Here is a 13,186-nt window from a genome sequence, read left to right on the forward strand (position 1 = left end):
GTTTTCACTCCCAATTTCGTTGTATAGGTGACTGTACAATGAAAATAAAGGCTATTTCATCTTATCTTATCTTCCCTTCATATACTTAATGCTTTTAAAATCCACAAATGATATTGAAAAGCAAGGTGACAAGCAAACATGTCAAACCTGACGTCTGTAAACATGATCCGGGCAGTCCCCTTTTCCTCCAGCAGGGGTCGCCAAGGTGCAGGTTGAGGGTCAGACGGATAAGAAACATACAGCAGACTGAACTAGGACTCATTTGAAGCAATGAGTAGTAAATACCAGAGGTTGGGATTAAGTGTTTTGTAGAATTGTTTCCATAACAACGCCCTAACCCTTGTGTCATCTCCCCGGGGGCGGCAGGGTGGCGGTGGTGGGCAACGTGGACGCGGGAAAGAGCACCCTGCTGGGGGTGCTCACCCACGGGGAGCTGGACAACGGCCGTGGCGCCGCCCGGCAGAAGCTCTTCAGACACAAACACGAAATGGAGAGCGGGCGCACGAGCAGCGTGGGCAACGACATCCTTGGCTTCGACCCGCAGGGACAGGCGAGTGGTCCGCCATGTTCACTGTCCTACTGCTGGGGTACGAGGGCTTTAGGAGACCAGGTTCACCATCCTACTGCTGGGATACTACTCTGTATCATCCTGCTGCTCTGAGAAAACCTGGGGGGCCGAGGGAGTGTCATGTTGACGCAGAACGTAGCAGTAAAGGGGGGAGGGGAGGTGGGGAGGGGAGTAGTCCACCATGTGGACCCTGTCCCTACTGCCGGTATGGAGCCAGTTTCCTGCTATAATTCAAACCTGAAAAAAAAAGTTACAAAGGCTTGTAAGTCTGGATTTGAAAACTCAACACCTTGTAAAAAAGGTTTTGCAACACTGAAAAAATAGATTATAACAGGAAAAAATTCAAACAAAAATTCAAACATCTGTAAACATGATTTTGTGTTCTGTTTTATCTTCTTCATCATTTTCACCAACACATTTTCAAAGTTCAAACAATTTCACCAGCGCATTTGCATAGTTTCAAATCTGGCACTGTTCTAACAGTGTATTTCATTGTTTCCCGGTTTTGAAACCTTGTAAATGGGATTCTGAAAACAGGTGTTCATACATTGAGAAATAAGTTTTGAAAGGTTGAATATTTAGTTTTAAAAACTTGTAAAGGTGTACGTTTACTTCATTGCAACGTATTTTTTCAGAACTGACTTTTCAGCACTGACTTTTCAGAGATTTGACCACACAGGCGCAAGCTTTGAGTCACGTGAATATTGGCAGTGTTCTGTCGCGCATATGTTTTGAAACTCCTGACAGTGAAATCTGAAGAAAGAACAAACGTTCCTGGGGGCGGGACCATTTAGCTCATACATTCCAAGGGGTCAGACAATTATCATGCCGTCGCAGTCCACCGCCCAGACCCTCCATCCGCCAACACCCGCATAAGGAAGGAAGGGACAAAGGATGTACACGTGCCGTTCACCAGGCTGTGCGTGATTGACAGTGCTCGGCCGATGACAAGAATGTGATTGGAATGTACGTCAGCCGAGAGCAACCAATAGGTTTAACACTAGAAACGCCGGTGCCATTTTTACTTACTACTAGCACCACAAGAGGGGTCAAATGACCCCTAAGTCATTTGAATGGGAGGCTGTGCATTTGCACATAATGATCACTAGGTGGCGCCAATGAGCGATTACCGCGCGAGCGCCACGTGTGTGTGTCACAAGCCTAGTCCTCACGATTTTGTCATAAATGTGCATATATGAAGTACAAACAGCCTTTATTTTCACTAAGATTAAATGATGCAAATAAAGTAATTAAATTAATTGAGATATGCCTATATTGTTATCGTGGATATTTTGTCAACACCACTCCATTCCATCAACATTGTGAACCAGCAGTTGGCTGAGTGGTTTAGCATCTGCCCTGCAATACGGGCGACCTGGGTACGTCATTTAATTCTTGCTGTTGGCTTCTTTTTGTAATTTCCTTTATATCAGAGAAATTAGGCTTAACAATTTACTTTTTATGTAATAAATATGTCTTACAGTATCCTTATAACCCAAATATATACTACCTTGCAAAAACTCATGGTAAAGTTAATGCAGAGAGAGCAGAGAGAGAGGTCATGTTCCCGAAGCTCCGCTAGGCATTAGAAAAAACTACTTAATTCATCGTTCAGATCTATTTTATCTTATTTTATTTACCTAACAGTATATAGTTTGTTTCCGTTGTCCTCAATCGCTCGATTCAACAATACATTTTGGCACTTTTTACTCCCGGATCAGACCGCAGAAAAAGCCTTGGACTTTCCTATCGCCAACATGCCTCCGTATTCGGATATCTCAGGCACGGAGACTGGGAAATGCACAGACTGCGCCAAACTGCAACAGACATTGGCTTTAAAGGTCCCATGACATGCTATTTTATGTATTCTTTAATATAGGTATTAGTGGGCAACTAACACAGTATTCAAAGACGTTCCTGAAATTCAGCCGTGGTGCAGAGTTACAGCCACTCCGAGCCAGTCGCACATTGAGCTTCCCCCAAATGCGCTGTTTCGGTGGGCCTGTCAAGGAGGAGGGTGGGGGTGTGGCCCTGAGCAGCTTGCAGCCAGGGACGGTACCATGCGCTCTGTTTACAGTGGATGTATCGCAATGGCGAGGCGCACACAGCCTTTAGCCGTGTTCTGTAAATATTCTAGAACACACGGGAGTCCTGGAGCTCTATATCTAAATATTATCATATAGCCTACACAGATATCTATATCATATAATACATATTATCACGGTCAAAAGCTGTGTGAGCCGATATTCCGACGTTCCTGGTTCTTCAACGTCCACATCAATGTGAATACACACACTGTAACGCAAGTGTTTCTTGTCGGTTCTTTGACGTGTCTTGTATTTCCACAACGAGACTGTCGTGGGGGTTATCTGAGCCATGGTTGAGAAGGAATTGGGGGAAAGGAACTTTGGTTTGACTCGCTGAAGTAGGCTACATGAACTGCGACATGCCGCGAGGCACCATCGCCCGGCAGCGGGCAGCCGGCAGCAGGCAGCGCGCAGTTCAGTCGACTTCAGGTTGATGTGAAAGTGGAAGAACCAGAGACGTCGCAGAACCCGTCAAAGTCGTTTGTGATTCATAATATCGTCTGGAGGCGCACACAATATGTTATATGATATAGATATCTATGTATTATATTATATTATTTAGATAGAGAGCTCCAGGACTGTAACGCAAGTGTTGTACACTTCCTTGTTATTTGGATAACCGTTCTGCTGTTGGTGTGATGGCGCATAACGCGTCGGACTCTCGTCTCTGGTATTTCTACAACGAGACTCGTATTGGGGGTTATCTCAGCCAAAGTTGAGAATGAATTGGGGGGAAGGAACTTTGGCTTTGACTCCCTCAAGAACATGAACCACGACATGGAGGAGAAAGGGATTGTTGGCGGCGAATGTCTCCCGCTTGAGCCCCGCTGAGGGACCACCGCCGGAGGCGGAGGTGCCTAAGCGCTGCCCGGCAAAGATCCCTTTCTCCTCCTTGTCGTGGTTCATGTTCTTGACTTGAGGGAGTCGAAGCCAAAGTTCTTTCCCCCCAATTCATTCTCAACCTTGGCTGAGATAACCCCCAATACGAGTCTCGTTGTAGAAATACCAGAGACGAGAGTCCGACGCGTTATGCGCCAAATGACAAGGAAGTGTACAACACTTGCGTTACAGTCCTGGAGCTCTATATCTACATAATATCATATAATACATAGATATCTATATCATATAATATATTGTGTGCGCCTCCAGACGATATTATGAATCACAAACGACTTTGTCGGGTTCTGCGACGTCTCTGGTTCTTCCACTTTCACATCAACCTGAAGTCGACTGAACCGCGCGCTGCCTGCTGCCAGCTGCCCGCTGCCGGGCGATGGTGCCTCGCGGCAACCGGCGGCATGTCGCAGTTCATGTACTTCAGCGAGTCAAACCAAAGTTCCTTTCCCCCAATTCCTTCTCAAACATGGCTCAGATAACCCCCACGACAGTCTCGTTGTGGAAATACAAGACCCGTCAAAGAACCGACAAGAAACACTTGCGTTACAGTGTGTGTATTCACACACACACACACACACACACACACACACACACACACACACACACACACACACACATGTGGCGCTCGCACGGTCGAGTCTCATTGGCGGGCCAACGTCTCTGGGCGGGCCAGGCAGAGTAAGGGGAGGAGCCGAGATTCCTCATGACGTCATGAGCACAGACATTCCAAATCAGCGCGCTTGAGCCTCCGTTTTTTCTAAGGCGAGCAGAACAGCTAGTGCTCGTTTTACACCAAACGCAAGTTTTAGCCACTGGGGGACCATAGGCAGGCTAGGGGAACTCATATTTATGTTAGAAAACCTCACAAAGTGAGATTTTCATGTCGTGGGACCTTTAATTGAAACGAGACTAGCAGCAGTAGAAAAATGCAAAGGACTCCTACAGGATACAGTGCCGATGGGTGAGTTTGCTGAGCTCACTCAGATACAGCAAGATGATCAAAGCTACACTGTATCCTTCCCAAAGCTGGACAAGAGAGAGACGGTTCCAGCTGCGTCTCACTGGCACAGAGTCGGCGCTAAGCCAAAGCAACATACCAAAGTGAATCAACAAGTTCACTCAACACCAAATGCTAAGCTACCCAAAGCTAAAGTTACATGTATCAGCCGGATTAGCCCGTCACTCAAATCAACCCTGCCACTGAAGAACCGGTTCCTGCCACTTCAAGAGTCCACGAACGCGCCTGCCACCGATGCACCCCTGAGCCCCGAGATGCGTCCGGACGGACAGTACGGACAGAGACGGAACAACCAGTCGCCGCGGAGGCGGGCTGCGCATGTGTCTGCCCCCGTCCAACAAGGGCCCATCTCAGAGAATGCAGATGAACCAGACACTCTGATTATAGGAGACTCAACTATCAAGGATATAACCGGTAAGAAGATCAAAACATGCATCTTCCCATATGGAATGGTTAGTGATATCAACCATAAACTAGCCAAAATCATATTGGAAAACCCCAAAATCTCACAGATTATTGTGCATGCAGGATTTAATGATATTCAAAGAGAACAGTCAGAACTTCTGAAGAGGGATTACACTGATCTATTGGATACACTCGACAAAATACACATCAAGTCTTCCATCAGTGGACCCATACCAACAGTTGATAGGGGAATAAACAGATTCAGTCGTCTACTTGCACTGAATACATGGCTTTCCAGAGTCTGCAATGAAAGAGGAAGGGACTTTATTGACAATTTCAACTTATTCTGGGGGCGCAAATATCTTTTCAGAGCAGATGGCCTACACCCAAACAGGTTAGGCTCAAAACTGTTGAGGGACAATCTTCTCTTCTCGCTTTACGCACAGGCCACAATCTTGCCATGGTCTGACGCACAGGCCACAATCAGAGCACAGGTTGAGAAGAAGCGAGACTACAGCCTCCCCCATACAACTACTCTGCCACTATCTGACACACAGATAGCAGACAGCCCACAGCCATGGTCTGACGCACAGGCCACAATCAGAGCACAGGTTGAGAAGAAGACATGTATCAGCCCGTCACTGAAATTAACCCCGCCACTTCAAGAGTCCACGAACGCGCCTGCCACCCATGCACCCCTGAGCCCCGAGATGCGTCCGGACGGACAGTGCGGACAGAGACGGAACAATAACCAGTCGCCATTGAGGCGAGCTGAGAAGAAGCGAGACTACAGCCTCCCCCCCCCCCACAAATGTTCTCAATGTCCACTATCTGACACACAGATAGCAGACAGCCCACAGACCTTGAAGAGAGACAACAGCCCACCCTACTCCATCAACACTGTGCGGAGGGGGGTGGCCGGCTTGGCCGGCTTGGCGGGGAACGACCACCCCCTTCCTCTTCCTCTGCATTACCTCATCGACGATGACCTCCAGCCTCATCTCTCCCACAGCTATCTCTCCAGCCCCAATGTCTCCTCCCTTTGCGAGTTTCCAGCCGAATATAAGAGACTGGAATATGTTGGAATATCTGCGTCATTGATAGCATCGCCATGTCCTGGCGACAGGCTGATAACTCCCAAGAGGATGGCGCCCCACCCCCCCCCCTATACTGATAGTAGTCCTGAGTATTACTGAGACAAAAAAGGGTTCAGCCGTAGATACAGTATAAAGGAAGTTTCACATAATCTGCTGAACCCAAGGTTGCCTACGTCAAAGCAGGGCAACTTTCGCATTCATGCTGTAACCACTAAGAGAGTAAACAAAGGGAAACTTAGACACACTGCTAACCTCACAAATCTCATATCTATTGCCTCCAAACCAAAAACAACCTTAGAGCCTATCAACAACACCATCAGGATGGCTCTACTTAATGTGAGGTCTCTTAATAACAAATCATTTTTAGTTAATGATTTTATTACCACTTCTAAACTGGATTTTATGTTTTTAACTGAAACATGGCTGGAACAAATTAATAGTGCAACCGTTCTGATAGAGACAGCTCCTCCCAACTATAACTTTTTTGATGCATGTAGATCTGGAAAAAGAGGTGGAGGGGTTGCTGCTATATTTAAAAAAGTATTTCAGGGGAAACAGATGTTATTTGGTGATTTTCCATCGTTCGCATACCTTAGTGCTGTATTGAAATGCTCCCCCAGAGTTCTCCTATTAATTATTTACAGGCCACCCACATATTCTGCAAATTTTTTCGATGACTTCACAGAATTATTGTCTAGCATCTCCACAGAATTTGACTGTCTAGTTATAACTGGTGACTTCAATTTTCATACTGATGATTTGAATGACAAGTGTGCAAAAAAACTTTTTGCCATTTTGGACACATTTGAACTGTCTCAACATGTGAAAGAGGCTACTCATTGTAAGGGGCACACTCTAGACCTGGTTATCACAAAGGGCCTCAATGTTTCTGATCTCTCTGTGACTGATCCTTCCTTGTCTGACCACTTTTGTGTTTTCTTTAACATATCTTTTATTCCCGACATACAGTCAAAATCAAACACTGTGAAAAAACGGTATATCAATGAAGATTCTAATGTACTTTTTAAAAAGGCCTTGCTACCACCTCTAAACCCATGTTCTGCTGATGATCTTGTAGAAAACTTTAATTTGAACATTTTGAAAGTCATAGATGTCATTGCACCTTATAAGGTTAAAACGATTTCTGGAAAGCAAAAGGCACCCTGGAGAAAAGCTGCTTCTGTAACAGCACAGAAAAAGGAATGCAGGAAGGTTGAACGCATCTGGCGTAAAACAAAACTTCATATTCACCATGATATCTATAAAGAGAGCCTCCGTGCCTACAATTTAGACTTAAAGAATGCTAGAGAAACATTTTTCTCCAATATCATTAAAACCAACACTAATAATGCAAAAACCCTATTTGCAACTGTTGACAGACTGACCAACCCCCCAACAGAAATTCCACCTGATCTCCATTCCACGCAGAAATGCAATGAGTTTGCAGCTTTTTATATTGATAAAATTGAAGGTATCAGACGCGCCATCAATATCTCCACGTCAAACAAAAATGTTGGACTACCACCCTGTTCAGGCAAAAATTACGTGGCAAGGATGGCATGCTTTAATGTTATAGACTCTCAAAATCTTGTGGAAACTGTGACACAACTAAAGCCATCCACCTGTTGCCTTGATACTATACCTACCAACCTCTTTAAGAATGTTTTCGACTGCCTAGCAGTAGACATATTGCAGATAGTTAACAACTCTCTTCAGTCAGGCAAGTTCCCAAAAGCTTTGAAAACTGCAGTTATTAAACCCCTTTTAAAAAAGCGGAGCCTAGATGCCTCTATTATTAACAACTACAGACCAATATCAAATCTACCCTTCATAAGTAAAATCATTGAGAAAGTTGTCCTCCAGCAACTAAATCACTTCCTGGCATCAACTGGTTGCTATGACACCTTCCAATCAGGATTTCGACCCCTGCACAGCACTGAGACCGCCCTTATTAAAGTTGTAAACGACATCCGTCTTAGCACAGACTCTGGCAAAACCTCAATACTAATGCTACTTTACCTCAGTGCTGCATTCGACACTGTAGACCAGGGGTCTCAAACTCAAATTACCTGGGGGCCACTGGAGGAAGAGCTTGGCTGAGGTTGGGCCACAAGTACTCAAGTATTTCTTAAAAAGGGTGTTTAGTATATAAAAAAAAAAACTGTTCCAATTTTCTCAATATTTATTATTAACAGTTCATCAACAGTTCAACATTCTCAAAGTGCATAAACAGAACATAAATAAATTCCTCTGAAAAAAAATAATATATTTTTTTAATTCAACCTTTTAGAAAACTGCAGTTATTAAACCCCTTTTAAAAAAGCGGAGCCTAGATGCCTCTATTATTAACAACTACAGACCAATATCAAATCTACCCTTCATAAGTAAAATCATTGAGAAAGTTGTCCTCCAGCAACTAAATCACTTCCTGGCATCAACTGGTTGCTATGACACCTTCCAATCAGGATTTCGACCCCTGCACAGCACTGAGACCGCCCTTATTAAAGTTGTAAACGACATCCGTCTTAGCACAGACTCTGGCAAAACCTCAATACTAATGCTACTTTACCTCAGTGCTGCATTCGACACTGTAGACCAGGGGTCTCAAACTCAAATTACCTGGGGGCCACTGGAGGAAGAGCTTGGCTGAGGTTGGGCCACAAGTACTCAAGTATTTCTTAAAAAGGGTGTTTAGTATAAAAAAAAAAAAACTTTTCCAATTTTCTCAATATTTATTATTAACAGTTCATCAACAGTTCAACATTCTCAAAGTGCATAAACAGAACATAAATAAATTCCTCTGAAAAAAAATAATATATTTTTTTAATTCAACCTTTTAGAAAACTGCAGTTATTAAACCCCTTTTAAAAAAGCGGAGCCTAGATGCCTCTATTATTAACAACTACAGACCAATATCAAATCTACCCTTCATGAGTAAAATCATTGAGAAAGTTGTCCTCCAGCAACTAAATCACTTCCTGGCATCAACTGGTTGCTATGACACCTTCCAATCAGGATTTCGACCCCTGCACAGCACTGAGACCGCCCTTATTAAAGTTGTAAACGACATCCGTCTTAACACAGACTCTGGCAAAACCTCAATACTAATGCTACTTTACCTCAGTGCTGCATTCGACACTGTAGACCAGGGGTCTCAAACTCAAATTACCTGGGGGCCACTGGAGGAAGAGCTTGGCTGAGGTTGGGCCACAAGTACTCAAGTATTTCTTAAAAAGGGTGTTTAGTATAAAAAAAAAAAACTGTTCCAATTTTCTTAATATTTATTATTAACAGTTCATCAACAGTTCAACATTCTCAAAGTGCATAAACAGAACATAAATAAATTCCTCTGAATTTTTTTTTTTTTTTTTTTTAATTCAACCTTTTAGAAAACAACTGTTCCAACCTTCACAGTATTTATTATTACATAACAGTTCCTCAACCGACATTTATTATTATTATTAATAAATTTGCATCCGAGAGGGCATCACACAGCTGGCGGAATATCTCCTGCGCAGTGGTTTGGCCACACATAGGGATAACCCTGAGTAATTCCTCCGTTACATGAAACTTATCATCAACACCACGGACGTATATTGCCAGTTGGACAGTGTCAGTGGTGTCTCTGCTCTCATCCAGGGCCACTGAGTACGCACGGAAGTCTTTGACTTTGTCACGTAGTTGACCATAAATGTTACCTGACAGCTCGGTAACACGCTCTGCCACTGTCTTAGGTGACAAGCTGATGCTGGCAAACTGAGCTCTCTTTTCGGGGCAGACAATACTCGCAGCCTGCAACATACACTCCTTAATAAACTCGCCTTCTGTAAAAGGCTTTCCTGCCTTAGCGATCATTTCGCTCAGTGTAAAGCTGGCCTTTACTGCTTTATCAGCCTCGTTGGTTGGTTTCCTAAAGAGAGTTTGTTGCCAGGTGAAACATTTCTTTAGGTCTGTGACTCGCTTCTCCCTCTCATCTCCCCGGTATTTCGCATACTCCTCGGCATGCCTCGTTGAGTAATGGCGTCTGATGTTGTATTCTTTGACAACGGCAACTTTTTCAGCACATACAAGGCAGGTAGGGGTTCCCCTGTGCTCAACAAAAAAATATTCTAACTCCCACCTTTCATGAAATTGTCTGTGGACATCGTCAACCTTTCTTTTCCCACTGGGTTTTGAGAGGGACATGATGTGACGCTACGCTTTCACTTGGTGTCACTCCGTTGCTTGCTGCGTTTCCTAGCAACCTGGCTGGCTGCCTGCTATGGTAGCCCATGCGGGCCAAAGCGCGTTTGGTAAAGACACGCGGGCCACATTAACATTACATACTGACGACCACTCGAGGGCCACAAAATGTCGGCCGGCGGGCCACAAGTGGCCCGCGGGCCTTGACTCTGAGACCTCTGCTGTAGACCATACATTACTTCTGGAAAGGTTAGAAAACTGGGTGGGGCTTTCAGGCACTGTCTTAAATTGGTTCAGGTCCTACCTACAAAATAAAAAATAGGAACTACTTTGTTTCCATTGGCGACTTTGTATCAGAATCAACCAACGTGACATGTGGAGTCCCACAAGGTTCGATCTTAGGACCCTCTTCATTCAACATGCTCCCAATAGGGCAAATCATGCAAAATAACAATATTGACCATCATTGCATTACAGGTCTCCCAAAACAAACTCTGAGGAAGCTTCAGCTTGTTCAGAATGCTGCTGCTAGAGTTCTAACAAAGACCAAAGAATTTGATCATATTACACCAATTCTGAAATCGTTACATTGGCTTCCTGTAGGTCAGAGAATTGGTTTTTTAAATCATGTTGCTAACCTATAAATCCCTACATGGTTTAGGCCCAAAATATTTAACTGATATGCTTCCACTACATCAGCCTTCTAGACCACTAAGATCCTCTGAGACCAATCTGTTAATTATCCCCAGAGTAAACACAAAACATGGGAAAGCAGGATTTAGTTACTATGCAACAAATAGCTGGAATAAACTCCCAGAGGATTTAAGACTTGCCCCAACTCTGAGCACCTTTAAAACAAGACTGAAGACTTTTATGTTTGCTATAGCTTTCTGCTAAAATCTTAAATACATTGCACTTTCTAAAAAGCTTTTTTTTTAACTTTGCCTTTATTTTCTATTTTAATACTAAAATGCCTTTTTCTATTTTACCCATTTCTTTGCATATGTTTTTCTTTTACTTATCTATTATTTTATTTTATTGTATGACAATGTTTATATGTGAAGCACTTTGAGTCTGCCTTGTGTATGAAAAGTGCTATATAAATAAAGTTGCCTTGCCTTGCCTTAATATTAATGTTACTGATGAGCCTTTGTCACAATGACAAAGACACTGCATCGGAAATTGCAGCCACATAAATGCCATTCAGGTGAGTTTCGCGGCAGGCAGCCAAGAAACTCACCACTGACCACTTCTGTTGAGAAAAAATACTATGGTCAGTCAATTTAGAATATTCAAAGAAATGGATAATAAATGACATGAAAAGTTTTTTTTTATTTCTCCAGTATTCCTTCCTAAAACACTGATTCGGTGGGGATAGAACCCCGGACGAACGGGTGTTAGAATAATTTGCGTCTCTCTCGTAGATCGCACCATCTTTCAACGTCTTTGTTTAATACAACTGCAAAAGGAAAATGTTTCAAGTCGCCAGATGTAGTGGGAACAAAACTAGTGACGTCTGTGAGTCCTGTAGGCGACTTGTCTGTGGGAAATGCACTCACCCTGCTAAGATAATCTGCTGTGAATGTTGAGACTGCTGTCCCGAAAGACATTTATTTTTCATCCAGTTCCTAGTTCATTCAAAGTCAGCCCTATTTTTTTGTTTTCTTTTTTTACTGACTTACTGAATGTAAATGTACTCTATACTCTAATAAACTCTAATACACTCATTTAAAACCCAAGTCATTTGGTTATTTGCAGTGTTGGGCAGTAATGCATCACAAAAGTAATGCATTACTGTAATGCATAGAGCTGGGACGACTAGTAGACGTAGTCGACTTCAAAATTCGTCGCCATGAATAATTTGCGTCGACACGTCGCCTCCCCCCCCCCCCCTCCCCCCGCACTTATTTTTGTTGAAGCCCCGTTTTAAACAGCCTACTAGATGAACCCTCACTCCAGTCCAGTGGTAGCGGTAAATATGCACCAGAACGCTAGTCGCCAATCATTTGAAATGGTTCACTCATTGTTTAATAAAAAAAATACTATTTCATTCATCCAAGCGTAATGATTTGTAATTCTTTAATATATTTGATAATTTGTGCATGGCTTAGTCTTAAAAGTATCATGTTTGTGTGGTCAGCTCCTGCCTCATGAGAAGAAGTTGCCTGGAAACGAAATGCTAAATTATCTGTTTTCACTGCTTTCTCAATCGCTCTCTCTCTGTCACACCTCCCCTCCCCCAGCCAGTACATTTGCATTTGAATAGATAAGTGAGGCCACAAAGACGATTTCAGGCCATCTGGCCGTGGCCGTTGGCCGTTTTCACACCTAACCGTGCTCAACTGGCCCCTATTGTTCTCTGGCCTGTATTCACACTAGGCAATCGCAACTGTGGCCTGGCCACGGTAGGCTCTTGCACATACGTCATCACGTCGTAATATGTCACCATCAAGCGTCCGCTTAGTAGAACAACACAGACAACACAGTTGACACGTTACTGACGTTGTTGCTTATTTGGAGCAGCACATTTTTATATTTCCGCGTGTGAGCTAGAACCCCAATTTACCCTCCCGGTCCATGCACACACTGGTGGTTTATTGGGTTTCATTCTGTTGTAAATGCGACGGGGGGATCTCCACAGAGATAACGCAGCGATATGATCATGAGCAGTTGACTTCTAACTTGATAAAGTGAAATGTGAGAGAGAAGGTGATGCAGTCATATTAAACAAAGATGTAAGAAGAAGTTGCCTGGAAACGAAATGCTAAATGATCTGTTTTCACTGCTTTCTCAATCGCTCCCTCTCTGTCACACCTCCCCTCCCCCAGCCAGTACATTTGCATTTGAATAGATAAGTGAGGCCACAAAGACGATTTCAGGCCATCTGGCCGTGGCCGTTGGCCGTTTTTACACCTAACCGTGCTCAACTGGC

General features: G+C 43.7%; 1 protein-coding gene across 5 annotated transcripts in view; it reads left to right on the forward strand.

Moving 5' to 3' along the window:
- gtpbp1 (GTP binding protein 1) overlaps window positions 1–13,186 on the forward strand; it is a 36,414-nt gene that overhangs the window by 13,070 nt on the left and 10,158 nt on the right. For all 5 annotated transcript variants that reach the window (XM_030346417.1, XM_030346383.1, XM_030346390.1 and 2 more), the window contains exon 4: window positions 367–550. In XM_030346417.1, the coding sequence (XP_030202277.1) occupies window positions 367–550 (184 nt within the window). The remainder of the gene's footprint in view (window positions 1–366; window positions 551–13,186) is intronic.

Source organism: Gadus morhua, chromosome 2, assembly GCF_902167405.1.
Source record: "Gadus morhua chromosome 2, gadMor3.0, whole genome shotgun sequence".
Taxonomy (NCBI): domain Eukaryota; kingdom Metazoa; phylum Chordata; class Actinopteri; order Gadiformes; family Gadidae; genus Gadus; species Gadus morhua.